This window comes from Nomascus leucogenys, chromosome 14 (assembly GCF_006542625.1).
Source record: "Nomascus leucogenys isolate Asia chromosome 14, Asia_NLE_v1, whole genome shotgun sequence".
Lineage (NCBI taxonomy): Eukaryota > Metazoa > Chordata > Mammalia > Primates > Hylobatidae > Nomascus > Nomascus leucogenys.
This window is the reverse complement of record NC_044394.1, coordinates 34703746-34724231: the sequence shown is the minus strand read 5'-3', so window position 1 is coordinate 34724231 and position 20486 is coordinate 34703746. Positions and strand designations below refer to the sequence as shown.

General features: G+C 46.2%; 1 protein-coding gene and 1 non-coding gene across 2 annotated transcripts in view; both read right to left on the bottom strand.

Moving 5' to 3' along the window:
• Positions 1 to 2166: 2166 nt before the first annotated feature.
• LOC115838482 lies at positions 2167 to 2270 on the bottom strand. Its single transcript, XR_004033507.1, has one exon. It is a non-coding gene; the product is annotated as a small nucleolar RNA U13 (small nucleolar RNA).
• Positions 2271 to 15138: 12868 nt separating this feature from the next.
• MXD1 (MAX dimerization protein 1) overlaps positions 15139 to 20486 on the bottom strand; it is a 28140-nt gene continuing 22792 nt past the window's right edge. Inside the window, exon 6 of the mRNA XM_003262510.3 lies at positions 15139 to 19983. Within this exon, the coding sequence (XP_003262558.1) occupies positions 19796 to 19983 (188 nt within the window). The 3' untranslated portion in view covers positions 15139 to 19795. The remainder of the gene's footprint in view (positions 19984 to 20486) is intronic.

Genomic DNA, 20486 nt, shown 5'->3' with positions numbered 1-20486 from the left:
AAAGGCTGTGCTTGGACACCATGGCAGTCCTTAGACTTAAGGTCTGCTTTTGCGATGATGGAAAGGAGGATGCAGGATCAATGTGAAGGTTTAGCCTTTGGAGCACATGATAATCACCAGAGAAGACCCATGAATATCAGTTCCTCCAGTGGTCCCAAAGTGCAGCAGGCTTGGGAACCCGTGGTCTAAATTCCAGTGGCATCTACCCCTGTATTGCCCAAAGGGTGATCCATGAACCAGCAGGAAGGTGGCATCAGCATCACCTGGGAGCCTGTTGGGAATACAGATTCTCCATCCTCACCCAGACCAGTGCCAGAATCTGCAGTGAGCAAGATCCCCAGGTGATTCTAGGGGACATGAGTTTGAACAGCCCTGGCCTAGAACATTGTAATACGTCTAGTTAAGGGTCCCCTACAAGCTGCCTTCTTCTCTAATAATGACCACCACAAACTGAATGCATGCCAGTTCCCCAGACCATACTAGATAATTCTTCATGCTTTTATCCAGCAAACCTTTAACTCTTAATTTCAGACTAACAGGAAAGTTGCAAGAGCAGTACAAAGAATTTCCACGTTTCACCCAGTTTCCCCAAATATTCACATTTTACCAATTAACTTCATCATCTCTCTCATTCTCATTCTTTTTCTCTCTATCTATATGTATAGGAACCTTGGAAAACTGAAAATATGATGCACTTTTATCTCTAAATACTTCAGTGTATATTTCCTAGGGGAAAACAATAACAACAACAAGGGCGTTCTCTTATATAACCATGATGCAGTTATCAAAATCAGGAAGTTCATGGATGTAATACCACTATCATCTGATCTTCAGACCTTACTCCAATGTTTCCAATTATCCCAACAAGAACATCGTTGGCCCCCAAATTATTTTCTAGTCCAGGACCGAATTCAGCTACATATTGCATTTAGTTGCCATGTCTCTTTCATCTCCTTTAATCTGAATAATTCCTCTCTTTGTTTTCATGACCCTGACAGTTTTGAGGACACCTGGCCAGTTATTCTGTAGAATGTTCCTCCGTTTGGCTGAATCTGATGTTCAGTTGTGGTGAGATTCGGGCTGTGTGTTTTGGGCAGGAATACCCAGAAGTGATGGTGTGTCCTCAGTACATCGTATCAGGAGGCACATGTTGCTGACTTGTTTCATCACTTGGTCAAAGTGCTGTTTGCCAGGTTTTTACTCCATAAATAACTATTTTACTCCCGTCATGAGTAAGTGTCTTGTGGGGAGACACTCTGAAGCCATATAAATATCCTGTTTCTCATAAGACTGTCACCACTAGCCTCAGCATCCATTGATGATCTTTGCCTGAATTATCACTGTGATATTACCAAATTAGCAAATGATGGTGATTTTCTAATCTCTTTCTTCTTCTCCTCCTCCTCCTCCTCCTCCTCTACCTTCTTCTTCTTCTTCCTCTTTTTTTTTCTTCTTCTTCTCCTTCTCCTTCTTCTTTCTTTTTTCTTTCTTCTTCACAGGGTCTTGCTTTTTTGCCCTAGCTGTTCTCAAACTCCTGGGCTCAAGTGATCCTCCTGACTCAGCCTCCAAAGTAGCTGGGCTTACAGGACTAATTCTATCCTTCTACACCTATTACCTGGCCCTTAACTCTACAGAAGAGCTTTCCCTACTCATTTATTGGTTGATTTATACCATGTGGACTTAGAGATTCTTATTTTTCTATGAGTTATACTCATTTACAATCATTATTTTGATGCTGAGATTGTTTTAGGTTTGGCCATGGGAGCAGCTTCAAACTGGCTCCTGTCTCCTTGGGACATGTCCCCATCATCATAAGAGCCCTTCCTTATTTTCTGGCAGAAGATGTTCCAGGCTCATCTTGTCCCTTCCCTGTACCAGCCCTGGGATCAGCCATTTCTCCAGGAGTCCTGGTTCCTTTGAGTGGGGTCTGATATTCAGAAACAAGGATCTGGGTGTCAGGTGTGTGTGCTTCTTGCTACTGGCATGCCATCACTCCTAGGACCTCTCAGTGGTCAGAGCTAAGAAGAAAGCCATAGAGTACACTTCTCTATATTTCTCTCTCTCCCTCTCTCTATATATTAAAATATGAGTTCATGCTGATACTTCCAATTCCAACCCCACACTCTAGGGCTTAGTCTAAACTTCCCCTTTATTTATTATTTTTCAAGTCACACGGCTAATGTGCCGATGTTGTAACAAGGTGCGAGGGTGGCACATCACACGCGCTCTCCCAAACACCCAATCATCACACTCACAAGCTGCAAAAGGATCGTAACCTTCCCCTTGAGATTTGCAACTTCTTTCTCTAATAATGAGAAACCTGGCTCCAGGTTACTTATTTGCCCAGTTCTAAAATACCCAGAAAGTTGTTTCTGAATTGCTAACCCAGGCACCTATGGAAGAGAAGCCCAGGAGCACCCAGTCATTCAGATCTCCCACCCAGTGCCAGGCGTGGGTGGCCCTTGGCAGCAAATGAGAAAGACAAATGAGGAAGCCAAGCACAGCTGCTGGCGGGAGAGTGGAGGCCTCCCAGGTGTGCAGGGAGTGCCTCGAGGACCAGTGTGAAGGTGTGTCCTTATCTGAGGACACGACATGTCCATCAAGAGGGCAGCTGGAGTCACAGAGTCAAGGCCATGAGTCCTGCCCTTGTGGCCATGCGAGGGAAGGGCCAGCCTCCACGGTCCAGGGAGGTGACCTGGTCTGCCCACCTGGTCCTCTACCACTGAGGGGATACTGGGGCAGCTGTCAGAGCTGATGCCACTCCACGTTCCAGGCCCATCAGTCACTGCTCCTGTATTGAGTCCACTGTTGCCAAGTAATCTCGGGTAAGGAAGCCTCTTGGCTGGGTAGCAAGAAAAGCTATTATGCTTTTCACTGTGGGCTAATCAATTGGCTCTCAAGTTTTGACTGCTTGATATTGTGGGTCAGTAGCCCCCAAGCCTGGAGAACTGTGTAACTCTGAGATGGACTGTGGTGACTTCTCCAAGGCACACGTGGCGCTCTTCCTGTCTCTAGGAGCTCCTAGCAGAGCCTCTCCCTGCACTAGGAAGGGTGTGAAAGGAGCCCTGTCCTCTAGGACAGTCTGGGAGAGGGAGGCAGGCAGGGCTTAGAGTGACCCCGTGCTGTGACCTCCTCCCCACTCCTGTGCTGGGTGGGACATTGTGCGGTCAGGGACAGCTCCCTAGAGATCTTTGAGTCTTGAAAGACAAATGAATGGATGTTTCCCAGGAATATTTGGGGTAGAGGGAGGAAAGGGAAGAAAACAGGGAGGCAAGGACCAGCCTGCTGGCGTCGGCTAACGGAGACAGGAGGAGAAGACAGGGGCCAGCATGGATCCTCTCATACGGCCTTTGAGGAAACTCCAGGAGACCAGGGAAGGAGATGCTGCTTTTATTTCAGCTCTAAAATGCACTCAATTCAAAAACGTGTTTTAGGTTTATTAATATTTTTGGAGGAAACAACCACCACCTCTGCAATGTAAACATATCTGCCAGTGGTATTTCTGGATCTAAGAAGCAGTAAAATGGGGAAATGGGGGTAAAATAGAGAAACTTCCTGACTTCTCAAGGACCAGCTCAGACCCATGTGGCTGCCTAGTGGGCAGTGCTGCAAAGGATTCTGGGACTGTTTTCAGACACAGCCAGCAAGATGCCGTGATTGATTAGTGATGTCTGGCCTGGAAGCAGGAGTGGAAGCTGAGCCCCTGCTTCCTCTGTGGTGGGCCACGAGGAGCCTTCATTCTCAGGTAATGGGGAGCCAGGGCAGGGTTGGAGGCAGGGAAGTGACTTGATGGCATCTGCATCATGAGATGCATCTGAACCTCAGTTTACAAACTCATAGATGCTGATGTGAGAGATGTCATTTAAGAAAGTTTTCCATAATTAAAGTGAATTGGCCAGGCATGGTGGCTCATGCCTGTAATCCCAACACTTTGGGAGGCAGAGGCAGGCAGATAACCTGAGGTCAGGAGTTCGAGATCAGCCTGGCCAACATGGTGAAACCTGTCTCTACTAAAAATACAAAAAAAAAATTAGCCAGGCATGGTGGCGTGTGCCTGTAATCCCAGCTACTTGGGAAGCTGAGGCAGGAGAATTTCTTGAACCTGGGAGGTGGAGGTTGCAGTGAGCCAAGATGGCTCCACTGCAGTCCAGGCTGGGCAACAGAGTGAAACTTGCTCTCAAAAAAAAAAAGAAAAAAAAGAAGGCCGGGCGCAGTGGCTCACGCCTGTAATCCTAGCACTTTGGGAGGCCGAGGCGGGTGGATCACAAAGTCAGGAGATCGAGACCATCCTGGCTAACATGGTGAAACCCTGTCTCTACTAAAAATACAAAAAATTAGCCAGGCAAGGTGGCAGGTGCCTGTAGTCCCAGCTACTCAGGAGGCTGAGGCAGGAGAATGGTGTGAACCCCGGGGCACGGAGCCTGCAGTGAGCCGAGATCACACCACTGCACTCCAACCTGGGCGACAGTGAAACTCCGTCTCAAAAAAAAAAAGAAAAAAGAAAGAAAATTAAGTCCAACTCTGAGTCCCCATTCAGCCAGGCATTTGAGAAATTCATTCTCAGTCACTTTGATGAGCTCTTTTTACCCTGGATTGGGGGAAAGGTCCCAGAAACTTATGCAGCAATGAAGCATTGGAGAAAGGGGACCCTGCAGGTCGTAACTGCCCAGTCGCAGTCACACTGTGTCCATGGAAATGCCCAGCATCCCTGCACATGTGAGCCCTTCTGGCCACAAGGTTGTGCTGCTTTCTGTGCCATGCACAGGCACAAGGAGGCCCTGTCTTAGGTCCTCCCTCTCTAGGGACGCCAGGCACCCACCCCTTGTGATGTCCTGCCACTTGCTTGGAGCAAGGCTGCTGAGAGGTGTGTGGGTGCCAGTTGTCCCCAGGACTGACCACTGTCCATCGCCTGTCAAGCCAGATCTGCCCTCTGCGTATTCCCTTACTCATCCTGAGACCACCCACAACTCCCTGTCCAGAGCACTGAGACATACACTGATCCATGGTTTAGGCAGGTACAGAAGATGGGGAAGAAAAGTGTCTTGGGTCTTACACGCAACACTGGCTTTTGGCCCAGTAAAATGAAAGTCCTGGCTACTTGCCTGAGCGGGGAGAAACAGGAGAAAATCAAAGAGCAAAAGCAGACCTTCATGTTTTCATGTCTCACCCCGCTGTGCAGCCCCTGGAGGGAGGCAGGGCAGAAGGCCTGATGGAGGGAGGTTGCCCCAGGGGTTCTGTGCTGCTCTGGTATGGGCTGAAGGGCTAAGCCAGCTAGTAAGAAAGGGGAACTGATTCCCAAAGTAACATGAAGGAGGAACCAACAGGACTTGGGGGCATTTGTTATGGAGGTGGGTGAGGGACAGGTCTAAGGCAGTGTTGGCAATGTCTGGGGACATTTTTGGTTGTCACATCTTCCAGGGGCCGGGGGATGGGGGGAGGACTATTGGCATCTAGTGAGTAAAGGTCAGAGGCTGCAAAACATCCTGCAATGCACCAAACAACCCATACAACAAAGAATTATCCAGCCCCAGATGAAGTAACTCACAGCTTGCTTATGAGCAATCTCTCTTCTCTTTTCATTTCCTTTTCTCCTTTTCTTTTTCTTTTCTTTCTTTTCTTTTTTTCTTTTCTTCCCTTCCCTTTTCTTTTTTCTTTTCTTTTCTTTCCTTCCCTTTTCTTTTCTTTTCCTTTCCTTTTCTTTTTCTTTTTCTTTTCTTACAGGATCTTGCTGCGTCGTCCCAGGCTGGAGTTCAGTGGCACGATCACAGCTTATTGTGGCCTAGACCTCCCAGGCTCAAGCAATCCTCTCACCTCAGCCTCCTGGTAGCTGGGACTATAGACGTGGGCCACCATGTCTAATTTTTGTATTTTTTGTAGAGACAGGGTTTTGCCATGTTGCTCAAACTCCTGGGCTCAAGCAATCCTCCCGCCCAAAGTGTTGGGATTACAGGCGTGAGCCACTGCACCCGGCCAGGCAATTTCTTTCTAATTCTCACAAAACATCTACAAAGTAGGTTTTATCCCCATTTAGTAGGTGAGGGAATCGAGATTGGGAGAGGTTAATTTGCCCAGTGTTTGTGCAAATGGTAAGTGGCTGAACTGAGATTGGAATTTAAGCTGGCTTGACTTTGGAGCACTCAATTTAGTTAGCTGGAACAGTTTGGTCAAACAAAGATTTTATTAAAATGAATTTAGGTTGTTTTCATCTATTATAAACAGAGCAAGGCAAGACAAAGTGGATGAAAATGAATTTGAAAAGCTAAAGTAACCAACAACTAGGTCTTGGTTAACTAAGCAGTGCCTAAATTATTAACAAAACTCAAAAACAGTTAACTGTGGTTGGAAATATTCATTCTAAAAATCAATTATGAAAATAAAAAACTCACCAAAAAAATCATCAAATAAGTAGAGGAGACATAATTGGCTGAAAATAAACTAGGAGAGAAAAAACCCCTAAAACCCCCCTAAAACTCCAAATCCTTTTTTGATTGTTCATTTTTATTGCTTTGTTTATTCTTTCGTGGTTCAAATTCCTTCAGTATATATATATTTTTAATTACAAAAGCAATGAGTGAGCCTTGCGGGAAAAGTAGAAACGTTGGTCAGTCTATATCTAGATCTACATATTATATATATATATATATATACACACACACTCACTTTTTTTTTTTTTTTTTGAGACAGAGTCTTGCTCTGTCGCCCAGGCTGGAGTGCAGTGGCGTGATCTTGGCTCACTGCAAGCTCCGCCTCCCGGGTTCAAGTGATTCTCCTGTCTCAGCCTCCCAAGTAGCTGGGACTACAGGCACCTGCCACCATGCCCGGCTAATTTTTTATTTTTAGTAGAGACGGGGGTTTCACCAAGTTGGCCAGGATGGTCTCGATCTCTTGACCTCGTGATCTGCCTGCCTCAGCCTCCCAAAGTGCTGAGATTATAGGCGTGAGCCACTGGCCTGGGCCACACATTCACATATTTTGTATACATATATCAGAAACTTGAACCCACTGACCCTGCTTAGGTCAAACACGGTGTATTTTTCCAGACCTTTCTCTATATACACTCATATGAATGTATTTTCTTTCGTTCTTTCTCTTTCACTCTCTTGTTCTTGCCTGTTCTTTCTTTCCTTTTAACAAAAATAGGATTACATGGTAATTTCTGTTTTGTAAACTTTCATACTTTACTAAACCAATCCCCTATTTCATTTATTATTATTTATTTATTTATTTTTGAGACAGAGTCCCACTCTGTTGCCCATGCCGGTGTGCAGTGATGTGATCTCGGCTCATTGCAAACTCCACCTCCTGGGTTCAAGTGATTCTCTAGCCTCAGCCTCCAGAATAGCTGGGACTACAGGCGCTAGCCACAATGCCTGGCTAATTTTTGTGTGTTTAGTAGAGGTGAGGTTTTCACCATATTGTCCAGGCTGGTCTGGAACCCCTGACCTCAAATGATCCACCCACCTTGGCCTCCCAAAGTGCTGAGATCACAGGGGTGAGCCACTGCCCCCAGCCTCCCCCCCCCTTTTTTTTTTTTTAACATTTAGATCGTTTCCAATATTTTGCTGTTATAAAACTCACAGTATGGTAATGAAAAGGAATATACTGCAACCACACAAGAAAAACGAATGTCACGGTGTTGAATGAAAGAAGCCAGACCCAAAACATACACAATATGATTTCATTTGTGTAGTATTCTCAAACAGATAGGCAAACCTAAAGCCCAGGCTTAGAGATGCATTCTTAGGAGGCAAAAGGACAAAGGCAAAAAGGACACGGTTACCCCAGCAGCAGGGTGGCTGTGTCCTTCAGGGCTAACAAGGGTGCTGTGTTCGGAAGGACACTCAGGTGTACCTGGGGGCTAGTGATGTCCTGGCTCTTCACCAGTTGTGTTTTTGTGGGTGCTTACTTTATAATAACTATTAAACAGCACCTTTATGTTTTATGCACTTTTACATCTATATGTGCTAGCCGGGCGTGGTGGCTCATGCCTGTAATACCAGCACTTTGGGAGGCTGAGGCAGGTGGATCACCTGAGGTCAGGAGTTCGAGACCAGCCTGGCCAACATGGCGAAACCCCATCCCTACTAAAAATACAAAAATTAGCTGGGTATGGTGGCAGACGCCTGTAATCCCAGCTACTCGGGAGGCTGAGGCAGGAGAATCGCTTGAACCCAGGAGGCAGAGGTTGCAGTGAGCTGAGATTGTACCATTGCACTCCAGCCTGGATGAAAGAGTGAGACTCTGTCTCAAAAAACAAACAAACAAACAAATATATATGCATGTGCCAAATCATGATAAAAAACGTTAAAAATGAACAGAATGAAAATAGTTAACTAAAAAATTAACTAGAAATTTAAAGCACAGGGTAAAAGTAAATATGCCAAAATGTAAGCAAAATACTTGAAAAGGCACAAAACGATGCAATTCACCTTCATGCTGCATTAAAATTCTAATTTTTGAAAAATAATGTGGAGTATACTTTTAGACCAAATTGTCCTTTGGGCTGAATTGTTTCCTCTGCAACTTGTTCTCAACCAAATTGTTTTCTGTCCAATTGCTTTTGTTTTTGAACCAGTCACCTGGATTCTTCCAAAACGCAGGCATTTTCTGTGGCCCTCACTGTACTGTACAACTCCGATGGTGATCAAGTCCTTAGTTTTTAGTAAAAACCTCACTGGCTGTGTTTCATCACCTCTGCTTGGGGCCATATGATACTGGAGACTCTTGTCCTGCCTTATCTCTGAGCCTAAAGTTCTCCTCTGTCTCTCTTAAAAAGCGCTCATTTGTTCGTTCATTCATTCATTCATTCGTTCATTCATTCGCGCATCCATCCGCAAGTGGCCATCGCTGAGCACCCACAGGCGTGGTCCTGGGCACTGGGTCAGAGCCGCAGGGGGCCTGCAGGGTCTGCTCTGGCAGAGCTCCGTGTGAACATCAAGCAGGTAAAATACAAGGTGTAATGTGGTGGTAAGAGAAAGTGAAATGCATCACTGCGGGGACAGCGGATAGAAAGTGACCAGGGAGCTGCGATTTTATACAGGTGGAGTCGGGGGTCCTCAAGGACACGGGGACGTTTGCACTGAGACCCGAGTGAAGCGCAGTCTGCCGCGAGGGTGCCGGGGGAGCGGCCAGGAAGGCGCCCCAAGTGGGGGCCCCCAGATGTCCAGGGAAGAGTGAGTGAGAGAGGGGTGGGGGGTGGCCAGGGCCTGATCAGGTGGGCACCCGCCGCGGAGGAGGCCTGAGTGCTGTCAGCTGGACGGCATTCGCGGGAGGGCAGGGTTTACAGGGGAGGCGGGGGGCGTGGGCAGAGCGGGAGACAGGGAGAGGAGCTCGGAGGCTTCCGTGGGGTCCGGTGGCCCCGGAGGCAGGGCAGCCCCCTCCCTCGGGGCCTCTTCCTGAGACCAAAGGGCTCCACTCTGTAGGAGCAGCCAGCCGCCTTTCCTCCAGGGCGAGCTGCCATATTCAGCACCGCCCTCCGTGGTTGCAAGCCTTCCCGCCCAGCCCGGAGCCTCCACTGATCCCTCCTAAAGGCATCTGGTCCAAGCTGCCCTCACTGCGGCCTGTCAAGCACTTTTGGATCCTGGTTCTGTCAGGCCCTCAGTGCCATCTGGCAACCACGGGGTCATCCCTAGATGTAGAGAATGTGCCATCCATACCCGACTGCAAATGGCTGTTTTGGCGTTGAGTGGAACAGGCTGAGGACAGGGTCCCCTCCATGCTGCTGCACAGCTTCCTGCCGTGACCTGTCTCTGCTAATCAAACCTTGGTGGGGCCGAGGATGGTGTAATAAAATACTGAAATTTGCAAGCAATTAATTTTGATTGTTTGTTTGAGACAGGGTCTCACTCTGTGGCCCAGGCTGGAGTGCGGTGGTGCAATCGTGGCTCACTGCAACCTCCACCTCCCTGGGCTCAAGCAATTCTCCCGCCTCAGCCTCCCAGGTAGCTGGGACCACAGGCACAGGCCACCACCTCGGCTAATTTTTTTTTTTTTTTTTGAGAGATGTGGCCTCCCTCTGTCTCCCAGGCTTACTCCTAAAAAATCTGTAACAGCGGATTCAAAGCTAGTTCCATAGAACCACTATTCTCATTTACTTGCAATCCAATGAACGTTTTCCAGTTGAGGAGAAAGGGTGGCATTCCTTCCTGTTTCTGGCAGGGGACTCAGACCCAGGTCAGCACTGCCACTGCCTCTGGCCTCTGCAGAAATCCCCAGAGGAGCCCCAGTTCTTCTAGACAGGAGGGATTATTTCCAGCCCTGGGGCAGCTCCCTCCTAGTCCTTGGCAAGTTTGTTTCCATAACCAAACAAACAAAAAACCCCAAAACCCCTCCGTCACACTCACCTTCCCTCTCCACACCCTTGACCCCAATAACCTCACTCCTGCTTACTCAACCTCACTTCCCTCTGCTTGCAACGCATTTTTTGTTTTACACAGTGATTCCGCATGGCAGTATCCTCCTGTTCTCTACAAAGGTGGATCGGAAGTAACTTCCAAAATTACAAATACTAAAATAGGAAAAATGTTGAGTAAAAGCCAAGGCCAGAGAAGAGACCTAAGGGGAAAATGGGTCACAAACATGCAAATTACAGGTTCTCACAAAATTACTAAAGATGAAGTGTGAATTTGGCTCTGAGTTTCCTGGCAGCCAAAGGAAGAAGAGAAAGATGATCTGTTGCATGATTCACTGTTTCCCTGAGGTAAACACACCTGTTTTTCAGGGGAAAGCAATGGGATTGCTGCAATGAGTTCCAGAAGAATACTTTTCCCTGACATTATAAAGTGTGGTGACGAGAAAGCAGGGCCAGGTTCTGTCCTGATTATCTCTTTACACTTCCACTGATACCTCTTCTGGGCCACATGCTATTCCATGCCCTGTGCTAGTCTGCATTGACTGGTAGCTCCTTCGACCAAAGTTATTAACTGCAAAGTAGCCAAGAATTGTCACAACCTCTGCAGTTGCTCAGAGGTCATACTTGAAGTGTGGAGTTGTCCCTGTCTGGGTAGAACTCTAGCTACGGTTGTTCTGAATTTGCAGTGCAAAGGTACATGTGAATGCTGGAACTGAAGTCATCTTGCCCTCTTCTGATGAGATACTTGCAACATACGGGCATTTTAGCAAGGGCTTCCCTCTGTCTGTCTCTCTGAGCTACCTCTCTACAACCGGGTCTCCCTATGAGAGGAGCTGCCCTGTAGGGCTGGAGGGGACTTAAGGTCGTTTTGACCTTCCGAACAGCACATAGGTGAGGTACTACCTGGAAAATACCCACCCCTCCACTGTCAATGCCCACATTCTGTCCCTGAGTCACCCTCTGCTCCCCCTTTCGGTTTGACCACTTCCTGCCCACTGTTTGTTGTCTAAACAGCACAGTCAGAATGACATATTTAACACTTCCCCACCCTCTAATGTAATTTTCCCTTCCAAGCTTATTTCTTCTCTGAGTGTTGGAATTTTGTATTCTGAAAATCCAAGTCACATGCCAGACAGTGTTCGAACGTTCTCTCCTTGGCTGGGAAAATGATCATAATTGCTCATATGTACTGAATGCTTTCTGCATGTCAGGCAAGGGGAAAAGCTGTTTGCATACTTTACCTTACTTAATCCCCCCAGCAGCCCTGGGAAGTACATGCTGTTATTATCCTCACTCTACAGACTGGGTCAGTAGAGTCCCAGATACTTGCCTGGGGTCACCGAGGGTGTAAGGGTGGAGTTGGCATCGACCCTTAGCTCCATTTGACCAGAGTCTGTGCACGTGACCATCACCCAGGACCGTCGTCTGGGGTACCTAGGGGACATGGGCACTCCCCCGAGTTTCTTTTCCACTTGGCCAGCCTATTCGTCTCTGTTGGTCATTATTGGCTCGAATGCGTCACAGCAATGGTGTTTTCCACCTTCTGGGGGATGACAGTATCAGTGTGGCAAGGCGAGTGTGTTGGATGTTCTGCTTGTAACTAAACGGATGCTGGTTCTCCCATGCCCACTGGCCCCTGTGCATGGCTGGGGGCTATCTCCAGGTGTCACCCAGCCCGGCCATCTGGCTGGCCAATGGTGTTGGTTGGCCAGTGCCTTTCTCTCTTTCCCCTATCCCTAAGGCCCTCTCAGGTGCCTTCTCCTCCAGGATGGCTGCTTTCTTTGAAGGCAGACGTATTTCTGACACAGAGCTCCCTGCGTTGACTGTCTTCCTCACCTCTGCCCCCAGGCAAGGCCAAGAGCATCCTAGAAAAGCCCCCGCCCTTTTCTCCAGGGCCTGAATGGGCCTCTCTAGCTCCAATACCCCCAGTCCACCTGCTCGGACCTGGCCTTAGGTGCATGCCCTTGGCCTCCGTCCTGGCTCTTCCTGTGGTCATCCCTTTGGATGAGATGGTTCGCCTGTCCCATTACATCCCTAGCCTGTCATCACCAGACACGCTGCCTTCACCCACAGCCAGGGAGGCTCCCGGAAGGTTCAGCCAGTTAGAGCCTACCCTGCCTTCTGCCTGAAAGGGGGTAAGTCACTCTGTCCCAACATAAAGCTTCCCTTTCCTCTGGGCAACATGTTCAACCCAGCCAGCAGCTAACAGCCACATCTACCTCATCTAGTCTCCACAAGGACACTCACAGAGGCAATGACTCCAGAATTGTGCATGGAACAGAGTGGGCAGGGAGCTACCTTGCCACCCATTTTGGGCTGAGCCCTGAACAATATTTCCTGCAGAGACCCTGCCTGTGGGACCCTTGGCCACTGGAAGCTGAACGTCCTTTACTTTTATATATATTTTAAAATAATTCCAATTTTTATTTTAGATTCAGGGGGTGCATGTGCAGATTACAAGGGTTTGTTTTTTTAGTTTTAGTTTTTTGAGACAGGGTCTCTCTCTGTCGCCCAGGCTGGAGTGCAGTGGTACAATCATAGCTCAAAGGAGCCTTGACCTCCTGGGCTCCCATCCTCCCATCTCAGCCTCCAGAGCAGCTGGGACGACAGGCCTATGTGTCCTTTATTGATGGGAAGGCCTAAGTGGGCAATGGGCCTTCCATAGTCTCTTGGCAGAGAGCCTTGGTGTGGCCCTCCTCATCTAGGTCATAGTGACATCGAAGAGGCGGGTCAAAGCTGCACTGGGTAATGGGGACTCCAAGGCCTAAGTAGAAGTCGTGTATGGTAAATACTGGTTGAATAAATAAGTGATGTCACAGGGTTTGCCACCAAGAAGACATGGGACAGAGAGAGTGTCTTCGTCTGAGAGCATGCTGGCTTATTCCCACCAGATCCCCAGGAGGATCAGCAGTGGGGGGTCCTTCTTCACAATAGGCACAGAGGGAAGTTGAGATTGAGAGGAGAGCCATGACCTAGTAATTGTATTGTGAATTCCCATTTTTCTGCTCCACTGTCTGGAATCTAAGGTCCTCTCCAAAGAAAATAGGTAGCCTCGTTCAAAGGCTTAAAAAGGAAAAGATGCCATATGTGGAAGACTGATGGCAATTCGGCACAGCTCTTGCAAAAATTGGGGCAAGGGAGTGTGGGGCTCAGCAGCCCGGCTGCTGACGCTTCCAGTCCCACCCTCACTAGCTCTGTGGGTTTGGGGCAAAATGCCTCACTTCTCTCTCCCTCAGCTTCCTCACCTGTAAAGTTTGGATAATGCTAGCGCTCCTCTCCTAGGGCCAATGTGAAGGTTCACGGAGGCCCTGCAGTGGCGCACCCAGCCCTTAGTCAGCACTCAGTAAATGTGGGCTGACCCTCGTTATGACATGGGCCCATACAGCATAACAAGTGATATTTTTTCATCCAGCTACTGTGAACAAGTCAGGAAACTTTGGAAATAAGATTTGTCATCTTGTGGGGGAGGCTATTTTATGTGAAAGCTGTCTTTCTAATTATCTACAGTCCAAAGCTTCCTCTCTGCAACCACAGTAAACAAGGGATCCTGATGCTTTAGAGAACATAGCTTTTGTTGAGGTTGTGACCAATGCACTATTAGGTGGGTTCCATGTGGAGCTTGTCCACAGTGATGGATCCTAGAATCACACATCCTAAAAGGGCCCAGCTGCCACCCCTACTCTTTGGAGAAAGCAGACAAGGCAGGCCACTTTCCAAAGTAGAAGTACCAGAAAGTTCCTTTTTCATCAGACCTGCAGGCAGAATGCCAATGCAGTTAACTTATAGGGCACCATAAAAACCTTTCAAAAATTGTAGGTGGTTTTTAGAATAAGAAGTCATTGGTCAACAAGGAGAAAGACAACTTTTTCCTCCTCTTGACTCTGAAAAAGTGCTCTTCTGGTGTAACAAAAACAGGAAGGCAGACTGCACTTGGCGAACTTGCCAAGATGAGGACTTGAGCACCAGTGAGACTCATGCTGGAAAGGTGGCAGCATGAGGCAGGGGTTTGTGTGCTGTTCTTAGATGTGTCCTCACCTCTAGGACAGAGCCTGATATGGAGCAGGTGCTCAAGCCGTATTTGTTCAGTGAATGAATAAATGTATACTAACCAGATGGGTTAGTATGTAAAGGAATGGACATCCTCAGCCAATGCCTCTCTCCTCTCAGTGAGTTGTACAATACATGAGGTCTTTCCTTTGACATGCCCCAGCCTCCAGGCCACACCACAGCCCCACGAAGCTGGACCCTGCCTGAGCACCTGCCTCACTGCCCTGGATGTTCTCCTTCCCAGTAATGCTCCTTTCCCAGCAAACACTCTTCCTCCAGGGCCCAGCTCGAATGCACCACCTCTAAATTCTCATGGAGCTTTCCCGTACAACTTTATTCCACAACTAATTACACTGCATTAAATTGTGTGCGTATCTTTCCCAGCAGGCTACAGGCTGCTCGAAAGACGCAGAAGTCTTGGCAGTGCTTATAGCCTGCATCATTAGAGGCACCCAAAACAAAGGGCAAGTCAGCCAAGAATGAGTGAACCAGCAGGTGAAACCGGTAGGTGGGATGATGGGGCAGTGGAGAGGGTTGGGACTGTGGCTAATTCTGATCAACAAATGGGCTCAACTGGAGCCACACAATCTCAATCCTTGTCACAGGCTCCAAGGGCTGAAAACTTTTAGCTAGTCAAGTTTCCCTTAAATTAAAAGAAAAAAAGAAATCTGATGAATGCAGTTCTGCAAGGACAACCATGAAAGGGTAAATTGGGATACAAAACATCAGAAAGACCAAAATTTCTTTAATAATGAAATAATTTATTATTTGTTAACAGTTGAACAATACAGTTTACATATACACAGCAAAGATTCTCTAAAACATGTAGTAGTTTCTAAAAATGCATGTGCTAACTGTGGTAAAAAGCACCATTCTCTATGGTCTTGACACAGGATTTACATTGGCATCATATTTACATAAAGAAACATCTGGAAACAGAATAGCATACCCTTTCATCTGCTGCTCCCCTGTCAGGCTGTGTGTAGCATTAGGAAGATGGCCCCCAAAAAATGATGGTAACAGCAATATTCCAAGAGCACCAATTCTAAGGATGGGGTAAAGGCAAGTTTGGTTGTCAGGTAAAAGCTAAAATGAAGAATGCTCCCTCAACTTGCCACCCCCCAGAGAGAAGAAATCAAAATGTAAAAATCTGGATAAATCTTAACATTGGCTGCCTTATGAATTCTTACTTTATGATTTTGAGAGAAGGTCAAATACTCAATCTCTTCAGCCATTCAATAGCTGAATCTAGCAGTGCCTGTCAATTTCTTCTTTCAGAAGAATCTGAGAAAATCATCCATATGATATTGATAATGAAAAAAATCATGATAAATCACCTATTGCACACCCCACTCTCTAACCCAGTTATCTCTGAAAGCAAAGCATCCTACAGTCTATAGAGATCAGAGGATGCAGAATGAGAAAACCACCTCATTGAAAAGGGTCTTTGGGTTGTCTTCTACCAGGAAGAGTTTTTAAATAGGAGTAGCCAGCTACTGGACACTCTAAACACGCTGCATCGGAGTCAAACATAGAAAAAGAATAGATTGACATGCAGGAAATTGCGTTTAGCCTTTTACTACCTGATGTTCAACACTCAGGGAAAGCAAAGGCGGACAGACAAACTTGGGGAAACAAAGAAGAAACAGAAAAGACCAGGATTTTAAAGTCTCCTGTGTGGTTCATGAAAAAATAAAAAATAAAAAAAGACCAAGACTTGGGGGAAGAAATAGACTGTAAAGGACAATGATAGTGGTATTCCTGCCAATACAGTATGGTATAAAAACCTAAATAATAATGTGTGTGTATGTGTGTGTGTGTATGTATAGATACTTTTCAAAAATAAGTTCTCTCTTGAAAGGATGGGGAAGAGTCAAGAAGAAATAGGCCCACAAAATCTATTCTCAAGCTCCCAGATATTGCTAGACGGTTATTTTGAGCATCACAATCCTACCTAGTTTACACTTTTTTCTTTTTTCTTACCCCCCAGGATTTGCTCTTGGCCACTTTGGGGATGCAGAAGAGAGGCCCATAGGAAACTCAGGTTGAGGCCCCTTTGTTGCTTTTGAGAAAGTAGAGGTTAAAGGAAAATGCCCACCTTAAAAAATAAAAACAAAACAAAAAACACTCAAGTGGCCAATTGCAGGATGAGGGCCTACTTAATGTTCAGTTCAGAATCAACACTGACATTATTTTCATCTTGGGTTGACAGGGAGAATCTAGGTCCTGCCTAAAAATGTGATGCATTTTCAATCACTAAACTAGCATTAGGTGTGTGACTACAGAAAGGAGCCAGCAGTTGCTATCAGCACCTTGAAGAATTCAAGATCTCTGCTTAGCAAAAGAAAACCAAAATAAAGACGACCTGGGTGCTCGGCCCACCATTCAAAGCCAACAGGGGATGGAAAGCTATGTTTTCAGGATGTTACAGAAGCACACATATATATTTTCTCACTTCATGAAATTAAATTAGACTGCGTACTCTTATTTTTCCCACTTGGCGTTATGATGGTATCAATAAGAGTGCAGTTTAGATTTTTTTTAGCTTTTTAAAATCAACTTTCACATAAAAATATGCATGTGCCTATATTTATACACATCTATATTTACGTACAATTGTCAAAGTCTTAAAGGCTGGGGTTTATATCTCTGCCCATCCCCTCCCAACCCCAAATCCCTAATAGAAAGGTTTTCATCTTGCTTAAAAAGACAAAACAACTAAAAAGACTATAGCTCTTAGCAGTCAGGCTGGTGGATCAGTGAATGAGAGAGGACAAATTGGCGAATCAGGGCTGCCGATCAGCCACGGGGGGCGCGGAGGATGGGGTTGGGGGAATTAGCTGCCTTGGGCTGAGTTTGCTGGTCCTGAAGATTACAGTTTTGGTTAGAGAGAGAAGCCTGTCTAGCATGCTGACTCGGTCTACCTCGAGCTTTGAAAGTAATGTCTAACCCTGCTGCCAGTTTATCACAAGTGCATTAAAAATATAGAGATCTATCAAGTTCCACATTTATATGCAATCAAATTGAAAAGGACCAGACAAACAGTGCAAAGGTCAAATAATTACTGTTTTATATTGGGACAGTACATTTCAGATTTCAACCAAAAGACAAAAATGCAGTTTAACTCAAAGGCACAACAATTGAAACAGAAAATAATGGCATCTCTTGGATGCCTTATTTCTAAATTAAACAAAGAAGTACACAAATTTTGTTCCCTTCCCTCCCCCAGTGCAAGCCCACAAGCTTTTTCCAAAGTCTTGAGCTTTTGATGCTGTCCCGCATCGTGGACTTGTGAGGCGCTTGGATGTAGCAATGAAACAAAATGCTTGAGAGGTCTAGTGAATGGCATTCAAAAGGGACCTCAAAGTGCAGACATATCTTTTTCAAATATGTTACAGGCTGAACTGGCTCTTTGAACACTATCACTCTGCTTAAATCCAGGAAGCAGGCTTTAAAAATGCAAAAGGCATACAAGTTGTATTTCAGTGCAAATCTTTAGCTGGTTATTGGAAAAGATTCCAAAAATTAAAAAAAAAATCCTTTGTGTCACCTGCCCCTCCCCCCACCCAAAGCTGAAATGAAGAAAAAACAGAACAAAACAAAAACAGAAGAATTACAGATGACTTTGGAATCATTTAGGAGTCCGCTACTTCCAATTAGAACATTTAGAAAAATACATTAAAGAATCATTTTTAAAAAAACACAAAAGTAATCTTGCTTTTTGAGATTGCTCTTCGGGTATAGAATGAGCTTCCGTGTGGAGTGCGTTTGAACTTTGACCTTAGCTGTGTGCGAGGTGCAGGCGCTGGGGGAGCTTCAGGCTGTGGTGTGCAAGTGACCACAGGGGAGCGTGGGGTGGCTGCCCGCTGCCGAGTCAGCCGTTGAGCCCTTAGGTCGCAGTGCGTCCATGGATTTTAGGAATGTTCTCATCACTTTGTGACACACTCTGCTTCAGCATCACAGATTTTACAAATGGTTCAAATTCAATGAAAAAGATTCGCCAGAGGCTGAAAACATCAAGACCTCAAAAATATGAATGCAAAAATATTCAGGGGAATGAACTAATTTTGTAGATACCTACATACAAAGTTTCTAGAACATCTATAAAAGCACAAAGTCATAAGAATTTATTTTCCATTACATTAGTTTATATAAAATGAATAAATAGTATTTATAGATTTAATGTGTCTTATGTACATATACATGTGCTCTGTTTTAGCTTAAATAAAAATGCTACAAAGTCGGAGACCACTTTAGGGAGAAATCATAACCAAAAAGAAAAATCAGCCTTTTAAATTATCAACCCAAAAGCCTCCATAAAGAAGTTTCTGGGTGTGTCCAAAAATAATCAATAAGGAGAGGAGTTCTAGTAACGGTGTACCATCCTCTCCAGTTCACCCGCAACAGAGAGTAGAAATGTGGACTTTTCCTTTCACTGATAATGGCTACTAGCTCTGCTAGTGCCACAGCTCAGTTATTGCTGAAAGTTCAATAGGAAAATAGATTATAATTGGACCAAATGTCACTATTTTGGGGGGAAAAAGGATAATCACTGTGTAAAGTGGGAAATGGAGATCTCATTTATCTCTGAGGTAGGAAAAAAAAATGTTCCAGAGACAAGTAGCATTAACAAAGTTGGAGGGGAGAATGTGCCTCGAGATAGCAGAACACAGCGAGGTCCCAAGAACATCGCACAAAAATAGATTGTACCGTTTTGTTTGTGAGAACAAACAATTTGGAACTTTGATGAGCTGTGCAACCCCAAAGACACACTATCAAGGTGTCCATTTTAAAGTGAGAAATACTGCTCCCATCCACACGCGGTGCGTCGGGGGAATGAGCATGCGCGCTGTGAAGGGCGTGTTTTCTAGAGGTATTCCTGACTTCCTCACTGGTGGTGAGGTCCATGGTTAAGTGCTCTTAAATGCCGCTTTCAAAGCTTACTTTGGAGTTCTGAGATCAGGATCTCAATTTCAAAAGTTTGTTTCCTTCAGTTTCCTAAGTACAAGACACACTTGGACATTCCTCCTAGGCAAGTAACATAGTAAGCCAGAAAACTGGAAGAAAGGTCTGGGAGAGGACACGAGGAGAGCAAAGAGGGGGACTGCTGAGATGCGGACATTGCTTATTCGGTCTAAGAATTCTTGGATGCTTCAAATTGATTGGAATGTATAGTCTCTCAGAGACAAATTTTTATGGCGAGAAAAAGAGAAGCTAGTGGATGCAATCAGAAACCCACAGTCCTAAGCACTTCCTTGAAAACAGTTACAAAGCTGATTTTGGTCAAGGTGGGACACTGAAGTGTACGTGCAAGGGAGTTGTGGGCAGGTCCAATACGTTACCTAATCAGAACCAACAGGGAGAACCTTCAAGGAGACAGCCGCAGTGCCCACTCTCTTAGAGACCAAGACACGCCTTGTGACTGTCCTGCAGCTTTATTCTCTTGATGCTGGCGCTGGAATAGCCCTCATCACTGCCGAGGCTCTGCATGCTGCCCCGCTCGTCAGAATCGCTCACACTGCTGCTGCTCCAGTCCAGATCACCCGTGAGATAGTCCGTGCTCTCCACGTCAACGTCAATTTCTTCTGCAGGGAGGACAAGAGAGAAGAACATTGATGAAAGTGCTCTGCAGAAAACTCAGGCGCGGTGGCTCATGCTTGTAATCCCAGCACTTTGGGAGGCAGAGGCGAGTGGATCACTTGAGGTTAGGAGTTTGAGACCAGCTGGGCCAACACAGTGAAACCCTGTTTATACTAATACAAAAATTTGGCCAGGCGTGGTGGCTCACGCCTGTAATCCCAGCACTTTGGGAGGCCAAGGTGGGTGGATTACTTGAGGTCAGGATTTCGAGACCAGCCTGGCCAATATGGCGAAACCTCATCTCTACAAAAATACAAAAATTAGCCAGGCATTGTGGTGCGTGCCTATAATCCCAGCTGCTTGGGAGGCTGAGGCAGGGGAATCGCTTGAACCCGGGAGGCGGAGGTTGCAGTGAGCCAAAATCACACCACTGCACTCCAGCCTGGGTGACAGAGCAAGATTCCGTCTCAAAACAAAACAAAACAAAACAAATTAGGCTGAAAACCAA